The sequence below is a fragment of the Python bivittatus genome, unplaced genomic scaffold (genome assembly GCF_059951505.1).
Source record: "Python bivittatus isolate LINGU-HERP-01145 unplaced genomic scaffold, Pbiv_v1 ctg000330_np1212, whole genome shotgun sequence".
Lineage (NCBI taxonomy): Eukaryota > Metazoa > Chordata > Lepidosauria > Squamata > Pythonidae > Python > Python bivittatus.
The window spans coordinates 18,319,923-18,340,463 of record NW_028277058.1 but is presented as its reverse complement, the minus strand read 5'-3'; the positions used below and the strand labels follow the sequence as shown (position 1 = coordinate 18,340,463).

The window sequence follows — 20,541 nt, the reverse complement described above, 5'->3', positions numbered from 1 at the left end:
TGACTGCAAAGTAGGGGCCCTGGGCTAGATGTCTTCCCCACATCAATACTGACTGGAACTGGCCCTGGAGGAACAAGAGAACCAGCGCTTCACTGTGCTCTCTACTCCCAACCCCAGAAGCTGATTCAGAAGAATACCATGCTCAATGGTATCAAAGGCCCTGAGAAATCAAGGAAAGCAAAGATGGATGCACCACTCCCTTGCTGCTCCTGCCAGAGGTCATCCACAACAGCAGTGAATGCCATTTTGGTCCTATATCAGTGTCTGAAACCTGACTGGAAGAGGTCCAGATTATTCTCTTTCTCCAGAGTTCTCTGAAGCTGCAGCATAACCACCTTCTCAACAACCTTCCCTAAAAAAGGAAGGCTGAAAATGGAATGAAAAATTTCTAGTATAGTTGCGTTCAGCAATAGCTTCTTAAGGAGGGTGTGAACCACTCCTTCCTTAAGTGTCAGCAGGACCACTCCTTCTCTTAAGGATTAATTCACCCCCCCCACCTGTCATCTCCCAGGTGGTATTAACTAACCAGAAGTTATGTGAGGTGACTGTGAGCTTACAGTTCCAAGAACTTCCTCAGTATTAATAGGATGAAACTCATCCTGGTTAACCAAGCCAGACTGAGCCCCAGTCATCTTCATGGGTCCTGCCTGAAGACCAGAATCCAGTTTGGTGTGAATCTGAGTGACTTTATCTGACAGGTGCCTAGCATATTCCTTACAGCAGCCCTGCAAGAGAACCTCTGGGTCCACCTCACCCAAGGCAACCTGGATCACCCTAAACAGGGCTGCTGGATGGCTGTCCATGAATACAATAGGGGCAGATAAATATTGCTGTTTCACCAGCCTTCCTGCCATGAGGTAGGCTTCAATAGCAACTAGTTTATTTTCATCATGTTCACTCCCTGTTGTCCTGCAGCAGCACTCTAGGCATCTCCGTTTCATCTCCATCAGCTGCTTTGTAGACTAAGGAGAACTTGGGGATCCATAAGAGGATCAACACCTCCAGCAACCCTAGACAGCATCCTTTCACCCATGCACGTATCCATTCAGACTGAGTATCACAGTACCTGATTGCTCTCACCAGACTACAAGGGTACCCACTCTCCTCCACCACCCTGAAAGAGAACGAAGCTATTTCCCTGTCCCTCCTCCCTCTCATCCTAAAGTAAAACAAAAGCATAGAACCACATAACATTACATGGAGTTTAATGAGTATTACAGATTAGGGATTCCAACAATCTAATTTTGATCTTAAAATTACCATTATAAAACAATTGGAAGTTGCATACCTTGTAGATCTACGTAAATCACGCAAAGGTCAATTTGCAAATTACAGCTACATTTGCTCTAAAACCTTCTTATCTGTGATACGGTTTAAATTGTACTCTATGTATTGAACAGGGGGGAATTACATAAACTCTGAACATCTAATTATATTGGCTATACCTGTACTACAGTCAACACTTCAGAAATGTCACTTTTCAGTCTCGTTAAAGGATGCCTCAGCATCTGCTTTTGATCAATATATTCCAGAGGTGTGAAAAGACATTGGGCTTTTTGTTAACTTCACAGGCATTGGTTAGCTTTCTCAAGTATTACTTCTTCACTGCAGATGAACCAGAGCATTGTTGTTTCCTACAGTTTTTAAATGGACAAAAAGCTGATTCATCTGCTTATCACTTTAAGTGGCAACACAGCCACTAATGGATAAGAGCAGGTATTATATTCTTTTGTTTTATTGTAAAACAAAACACTGTAATTGCTACTTTTATATCAGAATTTCATACTTTGAAGGAGACGGTTTGTGAAATGGCTTATGCTGTCCAGGTTCAGGATGATGCAAGATCATTTAAGTACGAAACATTAGAATGTCATTTAAATTCCTCATATATTTAGTGTGGCTTAACTTTGCAATTAATACAATAACCAAGATTTAGCCTGTGAAGTTTTTACTATAGTTGAATGAAACTTGTAATTTATATCATAATTTATTTCTATCCCATATACATTTTATACCTCAAACAAAGCCATTGGTAGCAAGTCTATATGTGAAATAGTGCATTTTGTATGATTGCTTCATGTAATATTGCAACTTTTACTTTTTGGGCTACTGTAGCTTTGGAAATAAAGTAGCATACATTATTTGAAGCACATATTACCTTTAATTGCTATTATGTTTACATTAATTAAGGGTGAACAACATGGACCCCATAGTTCATGTCTTGTGGTCTCATGCATCTCTGGCTGTGTTCTTTAGCACCATTTTACATTATTTTTTGGATTCTTTTCATAAAACAATCCAAATGCTGTAAAGCAAAATGCAATACTGCAGCATGGTTTTTATTCCCCAAACACCTGGGCTCTCCACTGTTCTTCAAGCCATTTTGGAAAGTTAAAAAAAAAGTGGCATCTGCAGGTCACTGCTTTGTTTGGAAATACATCCACCTGATCAGAAATCCTCCCCCATATCACCACAGCCAAAGGTAAGCTTAGCTGAAACATCTTAGAGAGATGGAGATGGTGATGATGGACAACCTCATCGGTTTGGCATATCGTAAACATATTGATATGTGATCACCATACCCACCATGGTAAATATAGTATGAAGAGACAACAACATTAATTTCCAATTTGTAAGAGAATCTTCAAGTGGGTATCAACATTTCAAATGCAACCAGTTCTCCAGCCACCCAACACATGATTTATTTATTGGATTTATGTCCACTGCAATCAAAAGACTCTCACTCATTTTTAATGCTTAGGCATGCGTTCTAATGGGTGTTTCTAAACGTTTATTTTTACAAAGTGTTTTGGGTTGTTTTTTGGTTTTCATCTGTTCTCCTGATAGTCATTGCTGGGTGATGGGTAATCATATAAAGTATATAAATGAATGTATAAACACATAAATAAATAGGAGTAGTACAGAAATGTCCAGGATACAATATTATTTTGTGATTAAAAAGAACAAAAAGAACTCTAAACACATACAGTGTCATTTCATCCTCCAACAATGTGGGGAAGGGGGAGCATGATTGAACTTGCAAGGGAAGACTGTTGTGTAATACACACTCACTGAAAAGCAGCACCTGTAAAGTTTAGCCCCCACATTTCACAAATGTGGAGGAGCCAATAGTTTGGTTGAGACATACAAATCAGCTGGGCTGAAACAGGTTGTATAAGATGGTGCTACAAGAACCTTGGTGCTATGCCTTATAGACTTTTATAGCTTTGTAGCTTAAAATTAGCACTTTAATTTGCACTTGGAAGCCTATAGGGAGCCCCTGCAGGGCCAGAAGCTCTGGTGTGATAAGTTCATGCTGGTGTGTGCCCGCCAAGACCTGGGCTACTGTATTCTGAACCATTTCTTTGTGATCTTCAGAAGCAGTCCCATGTGGAGCATGTTGCAGGAACCAAATAAAGAGCAGTGACAGCATGAATCACTTTATGCTCTGTTTTTTTTCCTCCTTAGCATTGCTAACTTACCATATTACCATTGCTCACTTATTACTCTGCGTAGTGTATGTTTACTTGTGAAAAATTTTGCAACGTTGTAGCAGCAGCAATACCAGCATCTGCAAATGAACAGAACAACATACAGATAGTGTCTGCAGAGTTCATGGCTTAGACCAGGGGCCCCCAAACACTTCAACCCCTTCATGAAATTTCAGGTTGTTCATCAACCCCCAAACATTTATTATATGGAAATAATTTAATAAATACTACTTTAACCTATAGTACTATGAATAATAATAACAGTAAAAATAACAACAACAATAATGGATAGTCCCATCGATCCTTGGGGGTTGATATTGACCACTTTGGGGAACCCTGGCTCAGACTGAATGGTCTCTGTCAGCTCACTGAATCAATGTCCTTGAACAGTGGTATTATAAGATGTGGGATTAGGTAAACATAGTTACTACTCCAGGTAAGCAGTTAGCAAGCATTGCCCTACAGGTATATATACTCAGAAAGATGGGAATGGCTATGGGGAAAAACCGGACGAACTATCAGAAATGCTATCACTTTCTGGCCAATATCTATTGCCTGAGGTAATGGAGACTAAATCGTCACAATTGATCAGATCAAAAGCTGTGATAACAAGAAGTCGATCTACTGCAGCCATTTCTTGTTATCTACTTCAGTTTTGTTTTGATCTGTAGATGTCTTAATTTAGTGAAGGTTGGGTGTCATAAATTTATATCCTCCTTAAGAATTTCTGATAATTTTGTTTCATGTGGACTACATTCTGATATTTTAGATAATATATGTTTCCTGAATATTTTGAATATGTTCTGGTTATGCATGAGTTGGTGTGGAAAGCAATCACATATAAATAAAAGGACCCATATATAGAATGTCAGCTGTTAACCCAGCCCTACTCTTCCACTTTGATATTCCATAATGTTGTCTGGTTTATATCTTAGAATATAGTTAGGATTGCTAAGGATACTTAGAATTTAAGAACCTTATTGATTCTACCATGACTTGGTAACTATGGCAGAAGTTGCATGTTCACAGTATGGAGGCCATGATGAATATGGCCAGTCACAAAATGTAGTTTTACCATGACATTTTCCCTCTGTGTGTGTTTGTTTTTTTTCTGGGCTGGTGGAAACTTTTCCAAACAAACCATTAGTTTGAACTTCTCCACCATTTTTATGAATGTCAATGGATTTTAAAATAAAAATGAGATATAGATTTGCTTTGTAACATAGCATATTTCCTTTTAATTATTTTTTACTTTTTTAAAAAGTCTTTCAATATGGCAGGAGATGAAATGTGTACATTCCAGTGGAGGTGCCTGCAATGATGCTGGTGCCTGTGGGCATCATGTTGTTTCCCTTCTTCATATCATTAGATCACTTCTTGCTTGGATATAATCAGGACCATTGTTGTTGTTGTTGTTGAGCTGTTAAGTTGTATCCAACTCTTCGTGACCCCATCCATCCATCCATCCATCCATCCATCCATATATATGTACATACACACATATACACACATATACATATGTACGTACAGACACACACACACACGGACTTGTAGGTTCTTTTTCATTAACTCCATTTTCTCAAAGATTTGACAACTTTAATTCATTCAATTTTTTGCCTTTCTAAATGTTTGAGGTGATTAAAATGGAAAAAAAGCACATCTTTGAATATTAGTACCTCTTATTTTTTTTACTGATATGAAAGCTTATACATTTGAATTTTGAAGTTTTATTAACTTATGGAAAAAGTAACAATTTCCCTGTGACGAATAATTTTTAAAGATATTTTAAGGTGTACTGGGCTAAGGCTATCAATAGAGTAAATTAAAATTAAGAATTTTTTTTTCCTAATTAAAATTCAATTATTGTCTTTTTCTATCTATGGATTTCTTGAAGGCCTCAGATGAATGTAGGTGTTGAATTATTTCAAATAACATATTTCTTTAACAACAAAATAACACGAGAAGAAAATTTTATATCAGTACAAAAGTAATATTTCACTTGTAGTTTAACTTTTACTGTCCAAATATATAATTATGTTTCAAATGTATTATAAAGGTGTCAAGAATTATTGTCAGTCTAACAGTGAAATGAGGCAGAATGCAGCCATTGTAGTTTTCAAACCATGATTTATGGCTTAGTTCCCAAGACAAGTGGGTTATTCACCAAACCATTGTTTAAGAAAAATGGCTCTTAGAAATCACAAAAGCTACTCACCTGGTGATGTAAGTAGTTGGGTAGATTCATAGCAGAAAAATTAGTTCTACAGATAGACCCCAAGCCGTTAAGGGCTTAAAGACTGATACCAACCCATTGAATTGTGTCTGGAGGGTAACCAGTAGTCACTGCAGATTTTTCAGTACAAGGCATTATAAGTTCCCTGGTCTGCAGCCTAGTGGCCATTTTTTTTTTTTACTATTTGTAGTTTCCAGACACTTCTTTAAGGATATTCTATGTACAGCCCAAGGTGGGTTGTAACCAACATCTGGATAGCTTGGTCCATCTTGTTCAGGAGTCATTATATTACAGTTGTTGCAGTATAGTGGTTGCCGTAAACATATTCTTCATCACAGCATCATGCAAATCCAGTTGCAGTTCTTAATCAAGGAGCACTTCCAAACTATGAGCATTTTACCTCTGGGTAAATACACTCTTATACAGAGAAGTTTTACTTCAATTTTACAGCCCAGTTTTTTCCCCCTATCAACAGCACCTCTGTCTTGTCTGGCTTTACTTTCAGTTTGTTCCCCCTCAACTGTTCATTACTGAGATTAAGCAACATCCAAGGGTACTGATTGCTTCATTGGAATTAGAAGGAGAGTTAAAGATGGTGGTCAGCAAAATAGTGTTCCCCTCTACTCCATTATACTGAATGAGTTCCACATCAATTTCATATAGATGTCAAATGGCACAGGGACAAGATAGAATCTTAAGAGAGACCATACACCAAAGATCTAAGTGTTGAGCAATAATGCCCAACAACTCTTTGGACAAATATGACAGGAAGGACATGTACCATTGCAAAAGAGTGGCCTTGAGGTATCATGTACCAGAAAGATACCATGGTTGATGGTACTGAAAGCCATTGAGAGGTCCAGGAGAGCAAGCAGAGATTTCATATACCTTCTGGTAACAATCATTAATCAAGTAGACCAAAACAGTCTCAGTACCATATCTTGCACGAAATCTTGAATGAATGGATCCAGAAAATCAGTTTTATTCAAATGCATCTGGAATTGCTAGACCATAATTTTTTTCATTCATCTTTCTATAGAATTGAATATTTTGGACATACCTATAATTAGTGAGTTCTTCTAGGCCTAGAGAACGTTTTTTCAGCAAAGTCTCATAACAACATCTATAAAGCATACAAGGACACATCCGCATTTAAGGAAAGATTGACTGCTCATTTAACTATGGAACCAGTCCCAATTTGGGGACCAGAAGGGGCAATGGTTAAGCAGACAAGTGGTAGCCATCATCCTGCCATACACTTTGGCCACATTCTCAAGACCTACACGCTGCAAATGATCCATATGAACCTCACAAATTGTTACCCAGGTTATTTGCCCCAAACCTTGAGTCTAAGTCAAGGTGAATCTGGTCAACCTTCTCTGTAAAGAATGATGAAAACTACAGTGGTCATCTATCAGTTCTGGCTATCCTCCATCTACAACTTGATGGAAGAGGTGCTGGACTATGCTGCGTAGATGCAGTGGAAGCTGAGAAAATTCCTCACATTAAGAAATCCATCCAGATCCATTAGATGATGCTAATTGTTCTTCCATTCGTGCAGTGGTTTTTAGAATCTATTAGACCAAAGCTAACCAGAAGATGGTATGTTGGTAACAGTGGTGTGACAGAAAACTCTTCCACTTTCAGATCACCAAGACCAGCTGGACAAAAATATCTAGACACACACGAATCCTGCTCTGTGCTTGAAGCCAGATACTAATTGGGACAAGTCTATTATCCTAATGGCAGAGAAGAAGTCTGAGGTAGTCTTGTGCTGTGCTGGAAATCACCTTGGCTAGCTTAGTGAGAGAGGCTGTTGTGCCGCAGAGCGGATGGTACATTAACAGGATCCTGTGGTGCTATGTGACCACCTAAATGCAGCAGCAGATATTCGAAATTAGTAGCCTGTTGATTAGAGCTTCTGGTCATACATAAATTTAATTTGGCTGTAGTCCACAAATGCTTGTGTCACAATTCATTAGTTTTCAAGGAGTCACTGCCTGGCTTTTGTTGCAATAACGTTACATGGATACCCCCTAGAATTAATTACAATATTATGTTTTCCTGTACCCTATTACATTAACATTCTACCATTAAACTTAAACCTGAGTTTACAAAATAACAATACTATGCCTTTCATTCTCATCATTGTCTATTTGCACAAATATCTTAGCAATTATACTTTAATGTGCTTTGTTATCAGTTGTATTAACTAATTAGATTCTTATTGAAATTCACTCTGAAATATATTTGTAAGATAGGTATCACTCTGTATTTTTAAGACAGCTGCAAAGTAGTCAATTAAGCTCTAGGACTCTTGTATGCTGCCAAATTGCAGTTCTTAGAGAAAATAAAATAATTGGTTCAGAGCCCAGAATTTGCTACTTGTATTAAATGAAGAAATGGGAAATAATTCTTTCTACTTTTGCATGCAACAGGTCCTGAAAACAGACAGCTTTTTTTGAAACAAAGCTCTATATTGTCCCCAAAGCCTTGCACCCAATATCAGGTTATATGACATTCGCATAATTCAAACAAAATAGCTTCTATATTTCTTTTGCATAGAGTATGAGATTAAATATGAAACTTATTTGAAATTGCTGATATTAAGTGTGTGAAGTTTCCCATAACTTTTTCCTACATTAATATTTTAAAGCATTTTCACATTTTAAAAAGTGCAATTTATTATTTACTTATTACAACAGCAGACCAAGGTGATCTCTGATGGTTTTACAATGGAAAACTCTTCCTTGCAAAGTTGCTGCTAATTCAGTTCTTCATTTTATATCATTTGCCCACGCATTGTCTAGACTCCTATTATAGAACAGTCATCATAACAAGGCATTACTAAGGGACTACTTATCCTATTATGAATAAGACTAGTTATTATGATCTGCAATAGATGCCATTTTAAACATGCCCCCAGTGTAGAGCCTCATCTTTCCAGCATAGGAGATGGCCTTTTCCTGCTTTGCTCCCTAGCAATGGAGCACCCTCTCTTGTGAGTTTCATTTGGCCCCTCATCTCAGAGCATTAAGTTTTCTTAACAGTCATCTTGCTAGAGTGTTTTAAGATTGCTACTAATTCCCTAAAAACTTTTTGTTTTGTTTTTTGTACTTCCCAAATCCTGTTTATATCTTGTTGTGTATGGAGGGCCATTTCTGGCTGCATAACTTATTTTAAATTTAGTTTTAAAATTGAGTGTCTATCCTTCAAAACAAAGAGTTTCTAAGAACTTCCAAATCCATTTAAAACCACAGTTTGAAATTAAACTAGAAGAAGTACTTGAAAACATTTTGGTATTAGTACACTGTGCAGGTAACCATGCTCTTGGCAGCATTTTATCTGTAGTTTCACACTTCTGTGGTTGTTACACAGAAACCAGACATCAGTACATGTTGGTTTTGCATATCTGCAGTTTGGGCCCAGTTTTTTGGTGTTTTATGCAAGCCCAGAAAGGCAGAAGAGCTTTTGTATATACATGCATTTTTTTAGAAGTTCACGTGACATGTAGTTTCCAGATCACTAGTTTCTTTATCCTTAGTCATAGGTGGACTACCCCGTATTGCTATGCATGGAGAAAGTCCCATATTGAATTCCTGGCAACTTGTGAAAAATAGGATCCTATTGTATGCATTTATACTTTTTTAAATTGGTTTATACAGTAAAATAAGAAACATGAAATCTCTCTCATTCTCTCTCTCTCTCTCTCTCTCTCTCTCTCACACACACACACACACACACACACGAAGGTAGGGAAAGCAAATCTATTTTAATATTTAGAAATATATAAAACAGAGATGGATAATCTGTATTTATACCTGAAGCTTTAGGATGTCTGCCAATCTGAAATAATTGAAATTGGGCTAGATGGATTATAATTTGAAAAATGCCTGAGTAGAATAAGCTAATCAAATTGACTCTGATTCTGGTATTATAAATATAGGTGCTTATATAGGAAAGGATTTTTAAAAAATATTTCACAGAGCATTTAAATTTTTTTATTAATTATTAAGGTATTAATGCTAAGTGACAGTATTGATATTAACCTGACCATTCAAATGATGGCATAATCATTAACAGTGTACTTGCGGTTAAGTATCGGTTGAGCATTTAGAATTCACAACTGAGTTAGTAGTAACAAGATGTAAATTCTGTGTTTGTACTGTAACTGTTCTGCTTTTTACCATTATTAAAATGGTGAGGGTAGGCTAAGATATTACATGAACATATAAAATGAACTGAACTGAACTGAAGGAGCAACTATTGTAACATTTCTCAGATAGCTTCAGATACATGCATATTTACAGTCATTCATTATGTTCAAATTTGATATAAATTTTGAAATTGATTTGATGATTACTGCAATATTTTTATTGATACATGGTATCTCTTGTTTCCATGGCTGCCCCAAAAAGCACTTCAGGTTCAGATGTCTCACTGTGTGGTGGGATGATAAGGTATATACCACTATTCTGAAAGAGCTTTTTATTTATATTTATTTATTTATTTATATTTCAAATTTGTCACCGCCCCTCTCACTGTGGGGTGACTCTGGGTGGTTTACTTTTAAACTTTTGTGCAGTTTATGTTCTCCCAATGCAGCACAGAACCATCCATGCAGTATTTTTAAATGGAACTCACATTCTGGCTGTGTGTTCAGAATAAGTGAAAATGTTTACATATGTATATGCATTTATTGCATATTTGCCCCACCCTGCGTTTAAAAAAATTGTTTATAATGCAAAACTGCTGTTTATATCATTTGGAAATGCTTCAAGCTCAAAACATGTTTTAGTTTGAAACAGAGCTTTTTCAAGCTCAGAGCACTTCCAAAATGCTTGAAACAGCCTATCTTGAATGTGAGATACCTTTTTCACCGTCAGAACAATGGTTTCCAACTTATAATGAGAAATTTAAATTCAAAGTAGTTCAGATTAAAAAATTTTGCAAAACACAAGCTTGCACTGCAAGGAGAAAAGAGGCCTAAGGAAGCAGTACATCTGTGGCATATAGCTGTGAAACAGGAGTGCACAATTTCTGTTAGCTGAGAGCAGTGTTTCTCAACCTTGGCAGCGTTAAGAAGTGTGGACTTCAACTCCCAGAATTCCCCAGTCAGCATGAAATCGACACATCTTAAAGTTGCCAAGGTTGAGAAACACTGGCTTTGACTGTACCAGGCTTTGCACAACATATTGAGGGCTGTACTACAGGCCCAGGAACTGCTTGGAAGAGATTTTGGAGGCTTGAAATGTCAAATGGGTTACTTTAACCATGCCAAGCTTAAGATACCCATGTTGCTTCTTAAGCCACCAAAACACCACCCCAGAGCAAACAAAAGTTGAAAAAATTGTCTTCACTGCTCTAGAAGCTGCAAAAGGGATCTGACAGGTTGCAGGCAATCCCTGCACTACACATTTTACACCCTGTCCTCAACAGGTCTTGGTTTGCTCTGTTCCTCAACCATTTTCAGCAATTGCTTTCTGCAATCATTGTATCATTAATGCAGAAATTCCCCCAAATGCTTTATTTTTGACGGAAGTTGCTTGAGCAGAAATGTTTTGTCTGCCTATTAGACCGAGCGTTATCAGCAGAGTTCATCCTGTTATTCATTCAATCCTCTCATACTATTAATGTCTGGTGTTCATTGCATTACATGGCCACATTGGCTGACGATTATGGGGGCTGTTATCTGCTATAGCAGTGCATCCTATGATAGATAGTGTTATAACAGGAGAGATTTTATGGATGTTGGAACAAGATTTTGGGTGATTTTATAGAGCTATTTAGGAAGAGTAATTTTGGAGATGCCATTGACTTCCCCCCTTTGTGTTATATAATCAGTGACAACATTTTAGAAATTTCTATACTGCATTAAGTTATCTCCCAACAGTGAAACTTCAGTTGTTTCAGTAATACGTATAGTTTTTGCTGGAACTATTATAGATAACATATCTCTACTGCCCACAATTAGGGCAATTATGAAGCTGTAAGTTTCTCCATTTCTTTGATACGTGGATTTATTATTAATTAATTAGTAGTATTTATGTACTGTCCCCACTGATACAAACTTTGGGAGATCTTTAAAATCTAAACAAAGAGGCAGGAATGAGGAATTGATATTAATAGGCTTGCCCCTACAGAGTTAATTATCCTCTGGTAGTCCTTAGTATAATAATTAAGCTCCCAATTTGTTATTTGGGTTCATGGTTTGGTAGCATCCAAGTGACAGTCACTTCCTTTGTTCTTCGGAAGTGATTGCCCATGAATCCCACGTATTTAGAACCATTATAGAAGCACTTTTGTTTGGGCAGACAGATTTAAGTGGATGAGCTGAATTTGATCTGACTTCTTGTCAGAGTAGAGAGATTAACTTCCTGTTGTTTTTGGTGAGTAACTGATAAGAGATATCTGTATGATATGTTTGAAAATGTTTCTAACTATTTTTATAGTGTTAGAAAAATACTTTTGAAAAATTTTTCATTATGTTTATTTTTTTTCCCTCTAGGATGAATAAAAGATACTTACAGAAAGCAACAAAAGGAAAACTGCTAATAATAATATTTGTTGTAACACTGTGGGGGAAAATAGCATCTGGGGCAAACCACCACAAAGGTAAGAAGCTGCATTCTATGGTATCAATGTGGTAGGACAAAGTGATCTAAAGCAGTGTTTCTCAACCTCAGCAACCTAAGATGTGTAAACTTCAACTCCCAGAATTCCCTAGCCAGCATGCTGATCTAAAGGAAGGAAGGAAGGAGGATGGATGGATGGATAGACAGATGGATAACCAGGCACTCTTTTTTTATTTTTTTGTTAGTTATTTGCTTGTGTCAGAAAACGACAGACACGGGTTCGGTTGTCCAGTAGACAGAAGTTTTTATTGGGCACGTTTGCAAAGGTGGGTCCCTCCCGCAGCAATGGAGGAACCCCGAAGCAAGGTCTGACAGGTTTTTATACCCCCTATCTGTCCTCCCCCTCCTACGAGGGCTTGGCTCACAATCTCACCTTTTTTACCGCCCTGGAGTGCCGCTAATTAACCGCAAAACCGCAGACATTCCACTCAATCAGCGCAATACACATTCCAATCCCCACTTGACCCGACAGCCGCCCCCTGCCGTTTCTCTTCACTCTGGTGCGAACGTGCCTTTTGCCTGCAGTCTTTCCTCCCTCCTGCCGTCCCTCTCCACTCTGGTGCGAGTGTGCCTTCTGCCCATCCTCCCTCCTGCCGTCCCCCCCAAGGCTGCCCCATGGTGCACAGCGCTCTCCCCTAGCAAACATGGTTCGTTTGAGGCCCTCACTTCTCCCTGCCTTCTCACAATCCCCCCTTTTTCTTTTCACGCCTCTGTTGGGCCTCAAACCTGGCTAACAGGATTGCTCCCTCGTCCTGGACCCGGGGCTTCACACACTGGGACAGGTAATTCCCACAAGCAGGGAGGCATTGCATTAAGCAACATACTAGGACCAGTAAGGCAATGAAGCCAATAGCTAGTACAGAAAGTTTGTTTTAACCAAGCAAAGTTAGGTAACCAACTAGTGAGCCACGACCAATTCCATCCCTCTGGATCCTCGGATATGCGAGAGGCTAAGGTCCTCAACTTGGCTAGTTTTGCTTCAATATAGTTCTCATTGTTGGTTAGGTTAAAGCAACAAAGACCTTGAAAAGATTCACAGCCTTGTCCTGCCCTTAATAGGAGATAGTCTATAGCTATCCGGTTTTGGAGGACTGCAGTCCTGATATCAGTCACTTCTTCAGTTAGAGCTGCAATAAGGGAGGATGTGAGGTTGACACTTTTAGCCAGGAGGCAGGCCACCTTCCTTAGGTCCAGGTAAGCTCTTCCGCTTAGTGCAGGAACCCCTACTAGGGAGAGGGCCAGAGCCATGGCTTCTGTTTCGGACAAGAGTGTCACATCACTCTCACAATCAGATGGCAGCTCCCTTTTTCTTTTTTCTTTTGATGGGTGCGCTTGCATTGGAGGCAGGGCATATAGAGAGGTCAGGCGCCCTATGGCACAAGGGCCCCTGAACTATAGGCTGGAACATAGGTGTAAGCTTCATGTCCACATAACAAAAAGAAACCTTTAGGTAGGTATAGAGGGGTTGAGGCATAAGGGATATTATAGACCCCTCCACAAGTGAAAGCAGGACCTTTTGAGGGCAACGGGGGGTACAGTTCTGGGTATTGTTGAAATATACACATTGAGTTGCATTGGTTATCCCCAAGAGATTTAGAGCCATTTGCCTTTGATTAGTCCAGGGTCTTGGTATGGGAGAAGACCCAAAATGATAGAACATCCCCCACGGGGATCATCCCCAGTGATCAAAGCTGTCTGTGCCAATTCTACGCCTTTATGTTGGTCATCTCCTCCCCTGCCTTAGTTCAGTTCCTTTTAAGTTTTACTTTGAGTCCGTCTCCCGGTTGGGCAGTCCATGGTCGGGGGTCGGGAGCTTGCTTAACCCGATGGTAGTGGGTCCAACCCCCCTGTCAGGTCCGAACCGCTGATTCAGTTGTCAGGAGAACTTGGTATGGTCCCTCCCAAGATGGTTTCAGCTTCTCATCCTTCCACGTCTTTATCAGGACCCAATCCTCTGGCTTGTGGGGGTGTTGGTCTTTCAGCAAGGGGGCCGTTGAGCGAGGAGTCCCTGTTTTCTTAGAGACAAGAGAGATTGTGACAGTACCAAGAGATACTTTCTTAGGAAGGCATCCTTTAGCTCGGGGATAGGCTCTCCCATTGGAGCCAGGAAAGGTCTTCCCATCATCAACTCGAACGGGGAAACCCCCACATCCTTGCGAGGGGCTGTCCGCATTCGAAGCAGGGCAACCGGAAGTGTCTTTGTCCAAGATAGCCCTGTTTCCAATCCCAGTTTGGTGAGATGTTGCTTCAACACCCCGTTGGCCCTTTCCACTTTCCCACTGGAGTCAGGATGCCAAGGGGTGTGGAGTTCCCATCGAACCCCCAGGCTCCAGTACCACGGCTTTACAGTGTCTACCAAAGCCTGCACCCCCCAGTGAGACCCTTCATGCAGTTTCTCCACCATCCCCCTCATGTCAGCACGGCTCACTACTGGGGTCCCCTCAATTGTAACCCAATGACCTGCTTCCTCCCTGCAACCTTTCCTTTCCAGCAGCTGTGAGTAAACCCCGTTCCAGCCAAATTTTCCTGAAAGTGTGCACTACTCCCCAGGCGTATCGCGAGTCTGTGTAGACGGTGAGGGACACTCCCTTTCCCAACTCTAGTGCCCGTTTCAAAGCGTGCACTTCACACAGCTGAGCCGACCAGTCCGCTGGTAGTGCCCCCTTCTCTATTGTCTCTCCCTCCGCCGTCACTATCGCATACCCTGACTTCCTTTGTCCCTGCTCTACTCGGCTAGACCCATCCACGAACCAGACCTCACCCTCCTCCAGCGGGACCTCCTGCAGGTCCTCCCGGGTCTTTGTTTGCAGCTGCAACAGGGTGGAGCACTCGTGCTCCGCCGGCTCCCATTCTTTCTGCTCCCCCGCAAGAAACTCCGCTGGGTTCAAATTCCTGTCTGTTCCTACCACCACATCAGGACTTATCCGGAGAACTGTCTCATATTTCAACATCCTTCCTTCTGTCATCCAAGCAGCCGGCTGCTGACTAAGCACACTTAAGATCTGATGGGGTGAATGGACAATCACGGGGCTCCCAAAAGTGAGTTTTTTCCCTTCTGTCACTAGCACAGCAGCGGCAGCAACTGCCTGCACACAAGTCGGCCATCCCCTCACCACCGGTTCTAGGGCTTTGCTCAGGAAGGCCACTGGTTGATATTTCCCAGCCCGTCTCTGAGTCAGCACTCCAATGGCGGTTCCCCCATGGGCTGTAACGTATAGGTGAAAGGGGAGGGCCAAGTTCGGTAGAGCCAGAGCCGGGGCCGTCACCAGGCTCCTTCGTAATTCCCCCCACTTCTCTGTGTCCCTGTCTGTCCATTCTACCCTGTCAGATGATCCTTTCAACTTCGCATACAGAAACTGAGCCTTGCTCATGTACTCATCTATCCATAGCCTGCAATATCCTACTAGACCCAGAAACCGCCGCACCTCCGTTTTAGTATGAGGGGGCTTCAACTGCATTATCCCCTGTATCCAAGAAGGATCAATCAACTTCTCACCCTTCCAGAGTACATGTCCTAAATACTTGACCTCCCTTTCCACAAATTGGACCTTCCCTTTTGACACCTTCAATCCTTCTTCAGCCAACCAGTTCAATAAAGCCACTGAGTCTTCTCTCACCTTTACTTCCTTCTCTCCAGACACCAACAAATCATCCACATACTGCAGCACCCGAGAACCCCCAGGGGCCCGGAACCCCTGGAGTTTCTCTTCCAATGCCTGTCCAAACAAGAGGGGGCTCTCGGTGTACCCCTGGGGCAGCACCGTCCATCTCAGTTGTTGCTTCCTCCCAGTCTCCGGATCTTCCCACTCAAAAGCGAACAGATCCCTACTTTCTTCTGCCAGAGGGCATGACCAAAAAGCATCCTTCAAGTCTATCACCGTGAACCACCGATCCCCGGGAGGGATCTTCCCCATCAAAGTGTAGGGGTCAGGCACTACCGGGGTCCGGGCCAAGACCAAATCGTTGACCCTCCTCAGATCCTGCACCAGCCTGTAACTATTGTCCTTCTTCTTCACAGCTAAGATAGGGGAGTTGAAGGGGACATAGCCGGTTCCAACAGCCCTTGCCGCCTCAGCCCATCTATGATGGGCTTCAGCCCACGCCTCCCATCCCGGGACAGCGGGTATTGGGCTTGCCGCAAACCAGTCACCCCCGGTTTCAAGGGGATGCTAATTGGGGCGATGCGGAACCGACCCGCCCCCCCTTCTCCTGCCCATACCTCAGGGTTCACAACCTCCACGTCCGCCTCCCGCAACAAACACATCCTTTCTGCCTGTTCCACATTCCACAACTCCACTCCTAGACTACCCATTAGATCCCTTCCCAGCAAGTTCACTCCTGCCTGTGGGATCAGTAACACATCTGCAGTTACCTCCTTCCCATTCCACTCCAGTCTCACTTCCTCCAGTACGTTTGCCTTGACCGGAGAGCCTCCCACCCCCATCACCGATACCGACGCGCCCCGGGATTTCGCAATCCCGTGGGTCCCGGTTGGCACAGCGATGTTTGAGAGGCTCCGGTGTCCACGAGGAACTGCTGTTCCTCGCCGGTGGGACCCACCGTGATGTTTACCAAGGGTTCCCCGTGGGTCCCGGTTGGGGAACCATGACCCCCCTAGTTGTACAGGGGGAAACTCCTCTCATGTTCTCCCGATGTTCAGCATTATTGGGATCCCAATTTGGGTCTGCCAGAGGGAATTTAGTATTCGCGGCCGGGGCATTTGGGACATTTGCATTCCTTCGCTCCCAAGCCCCGAGCGCAGCTCGCCGAATCTGGCCCCTCTCTTCTGGCGTATAGAGGTGGGCTAAAATGTAATTCAGTTCCCCCAGGAGTATTCCACCGGGCCGAGAAAAAGTTCCAATTGTTCGGCGGCGGTATGGGCGTTCTCTTGCATACGAGGGAGGGTCTTTTTTTTTAATTCCCTCAACTCACTGGGTTTGATGGGAACCGTTACGTAACTGGTGACGGTCACCCCCTGTGCGTTCGTTCCGTTTGGGACTTCCCGGATGGGGAAGGCACTGGTCGACCTTAGACTAAAGGGCAAGTTCTGAATGTCTTGGTTCAGCTGGTCCAGCTCTTTCTGCAGCTCGGGATAGGGTGGGGGCGCCGGAGGGGGAGCGGTAGGAAGAGGAGGAGGAGGAGGAGGTGGCGGCCCCCATTGAGGTCCAGTCAGCCAGAGGTCCTCCTCATCCTCCTGTTCTTTTTGGACAAAAATTTTGGCTAACTTGGGTCGAGGCCCCTCCCAATGAACATGGAATCAGACTTCCACATAGGGTTCCTGTGTTAACATTTTATGTTCCACAATGTAGTTTTTTAGTTGGGTCACCCAGTAATTACTGGGGATTCCAAGAGTATCCCAATGGTAGGGGAATTCGGGGTCCACTAGTGGATATTTTGGCCATTCTTTAGTGCACAAAGTTATCATGGTCAGTTTTTCCAGACCCCTGGTGAATGGACACAACCAGGGTGTCTCCCATTGTTGCAACAATTGTCCTAATGGAGAATCCGTGGGGATTCCCCCTACTGCGTTTTTCCCACTGGCCCCTGGCCTTACACTCTTACTCTGCGCCTTACCCATCCTTCCTGACTACGTTTCCCACCTTACAGAAGGTCCCGGACTCTTCTGTCCCCTTGCGGCGTCCAACGCCTCGTAACCATGCTAATCTCCCCGAGATTATGGGTAGGCTGTACTCACCAGACCTCCCGGAGGTCTCCTCGTCGGCCGACTTCCTCTTTACTTCTGTCTGACTGGCGATTGGAGTCCCGTCCTGGACCCGACTCCGGGGAAAACGGGAGACACCTCAACGGGGTGTTACGGCCGATTACTCACCGGTTCCCCACAGTCCGGTCCACGTCGAGGACTCCTGGCTGGCTCGCCAATTTTGTCAGAAAACGACAGACACGGGTTCGGTTGTCCAGTAGACAGAAGTTTTTATTGGGCACGTTTGCAAAGGTGGGTCCCTCCCGCAGCAATGGAGGAACCCCGAAGCAAGGTCTGACAGATTTTTATACCCCCTATCTGTCCTCCCCCTCCTACGAGGGCTTGGCTCACAATCTCACCTTTTTTACCGCCCCAGAGTGCCGCTAATTAACCGCAAAACCGCAGACATTCCACTCAATCAGCGCAATACACATTCCAATCCCCACTTGACCCGACAGCCGCCCCCTGCCGTTTCTCTTCACTCTGGTGCGAACGTGCCTTTTGCCTGCAGTCTTTCCTCCCTCCTGCCGTCCCTCTCCACTCTGGTGCGAGTGTGCCTTCTGCCCATCCTCCCTCCTGCTGTCCCCCCCAAGGCTGCCCCATGGTGCACAGCGCTCTCCCCTAGCAAACATGGTTTGTTTGAGGCCCTCACTTCTCCCTGCCTTCTCACACTTGTGATTTGGCCAGGATAGAAATCATACTTGAAAATGCTTTTTGTACAAGTTTGTTACTTCAGTTTTCTGCTAATTATCCATGAAGACCTCTTGTACTCTGCACAACATAAGTTGCTGAAAACTTGGTTTTACCCTCAGGCATTGGCCAAATCATTGGATGAGCCCATCCAGAAATGATATGATTTGAATAGGAATGCTGTGGTAGGCTGTTATTCTGTTTCAGCTGTTTGTGTTTTTTTGGGGGGGGGGTTTCTTTGTTTTTATGCTTTTAGCCATATGTAAACCACCCAGCATTGCTACTGCAAGTTGGGCAGCCATATAAATAATTAAAAATAAAGATATATAGGTATTTTGCAATAGGTCAACAGCATCTCAAATAACTGATAATAGAACAGGCAAACAATTGACTTTAATAAACTGTTTCCTAGAAATAAAGTCAAAGCAAAATTGCCCTCTTACCTACATTGTAGGAATTATTTCATCTTTATACTCCATGTCTGGTAATTCTTTGGATTCAGTCTTTCAAATGGAAGGCTTACCGCAGTCATCGCCATGTTTCACAGGCCATGTAACAGGCACTCAGACAGAAAAAAGCATCCAAACCTCAAACGAAACGTTCACAGGCAGGGTAATAAATCCATAAATCCCCCGTCACTCAGGAATCTCAGTCCTGGCTCGCATCACTCCTGGCCTCATGCCTGGGCACTCTAGCCACTCTGGGACCTCAAGCCTGGGCCCATAACCTGTTGTGCAGAGTACAGCAATGCTCCCAGAAAAACTTTGCCCAGGGAAAAATACACATCAGCATGAGAGGTTTACAAACTGCAATGTCCATATCTTGTTCTCCAAAAAAAACTCAGCCAGAAAATATATACTATCTGGTTGTTTATTGATAAAAATGCAAAACTTCATAAAATACAAGTTGTATACAAAATATAGGAAAAAACACATCTTCTCATAAATTCAGCATCCAAGGCTTATCTTCAAACATAAAGTCTCTAGCCAAAAACTCTCAGAGAAGAGGTACACTACTTGGTTATTAGTTACAACTACATAACCCATAAAACTTCATAACTACATGGTGGCTAACACTAAAACAACTGCGAGGCTGGGCATACAATGCTCCAGTTATATTGCCACTCCATACCCCCCCACTGGGTAACTAGCATACACACACCAATAGGTGGCAGTAATTAGCAATATACGTGCACAACACACAATAACAAGTTTTTTTTTTTTCATGATCCATGTAGCCATAATATTGTTGTACAGATAACGGGATGAATTTCTTCCCATGAGAAACTCCTGACAACTTATGGAATGCCAACAGGGTTGGGGCCATTTTAACCTCAGGGGATAAGTTGTTTGACCAGTTGGAAAAAAATTATGCCATTTCTACTTTTAAGAAAGACAGAAAATGCTAGAAGTATAGTCAAACTTGTTTTGTATCTGCTGTAGTAAGGCCCTATAACAAAATTAATACATCTTTTAAATTTAAAGTATGTTTTATGGAGTTGCTAGTAATATGCCAAATAAGTATCTATTCACCAATTTTACTCTTTAAGAAAAATGCCTTTTTAAAATACCCAAAATACTTTGTACGTAAATGAATTTCTGTCTAATATACGGTATAATTGTAGCCCCAATATAGCCTTCCCGTACTTGGTGCCTTTCAGATGTGTTGGGATTACAACTGTGGTTACATAGATATGTCAATATAGTCACCAGCTTGACTCAAGAGAGTAATTACTTTTAGAAATTTACCAGGCATTTTCTTTTCTTACTACTTTGGTCTCTTTACTAGAAA

The 20,541-nt window shown here is 42.1% G+C and overlaps 1 protein-coding gene across 1 annotated transcript in view; it reads left to right on the top strand.

Moving 5' to 3' along the window:
• The window catches only part of TAFA2 (TAFA chemokine like family member 2), a 114,158-nt gene that overhangs the window by 65,987 nt on the left and 27,630 nt on the right, over window positions 1–20,541 (top strand). The window contains exon 2 of the mRNA XM_088141532.1: window positions 12,233–12,339. Within this exon, the coding sequence (XP_087997658.1) occupies window positions 12,234–12,339 (106 nt within the window). The 5' untranslated portion in view covers window position 12,233. The remainder of the gene's footprint in view (window positions 1–12,232; window positions 12,340–20,541) is intronic.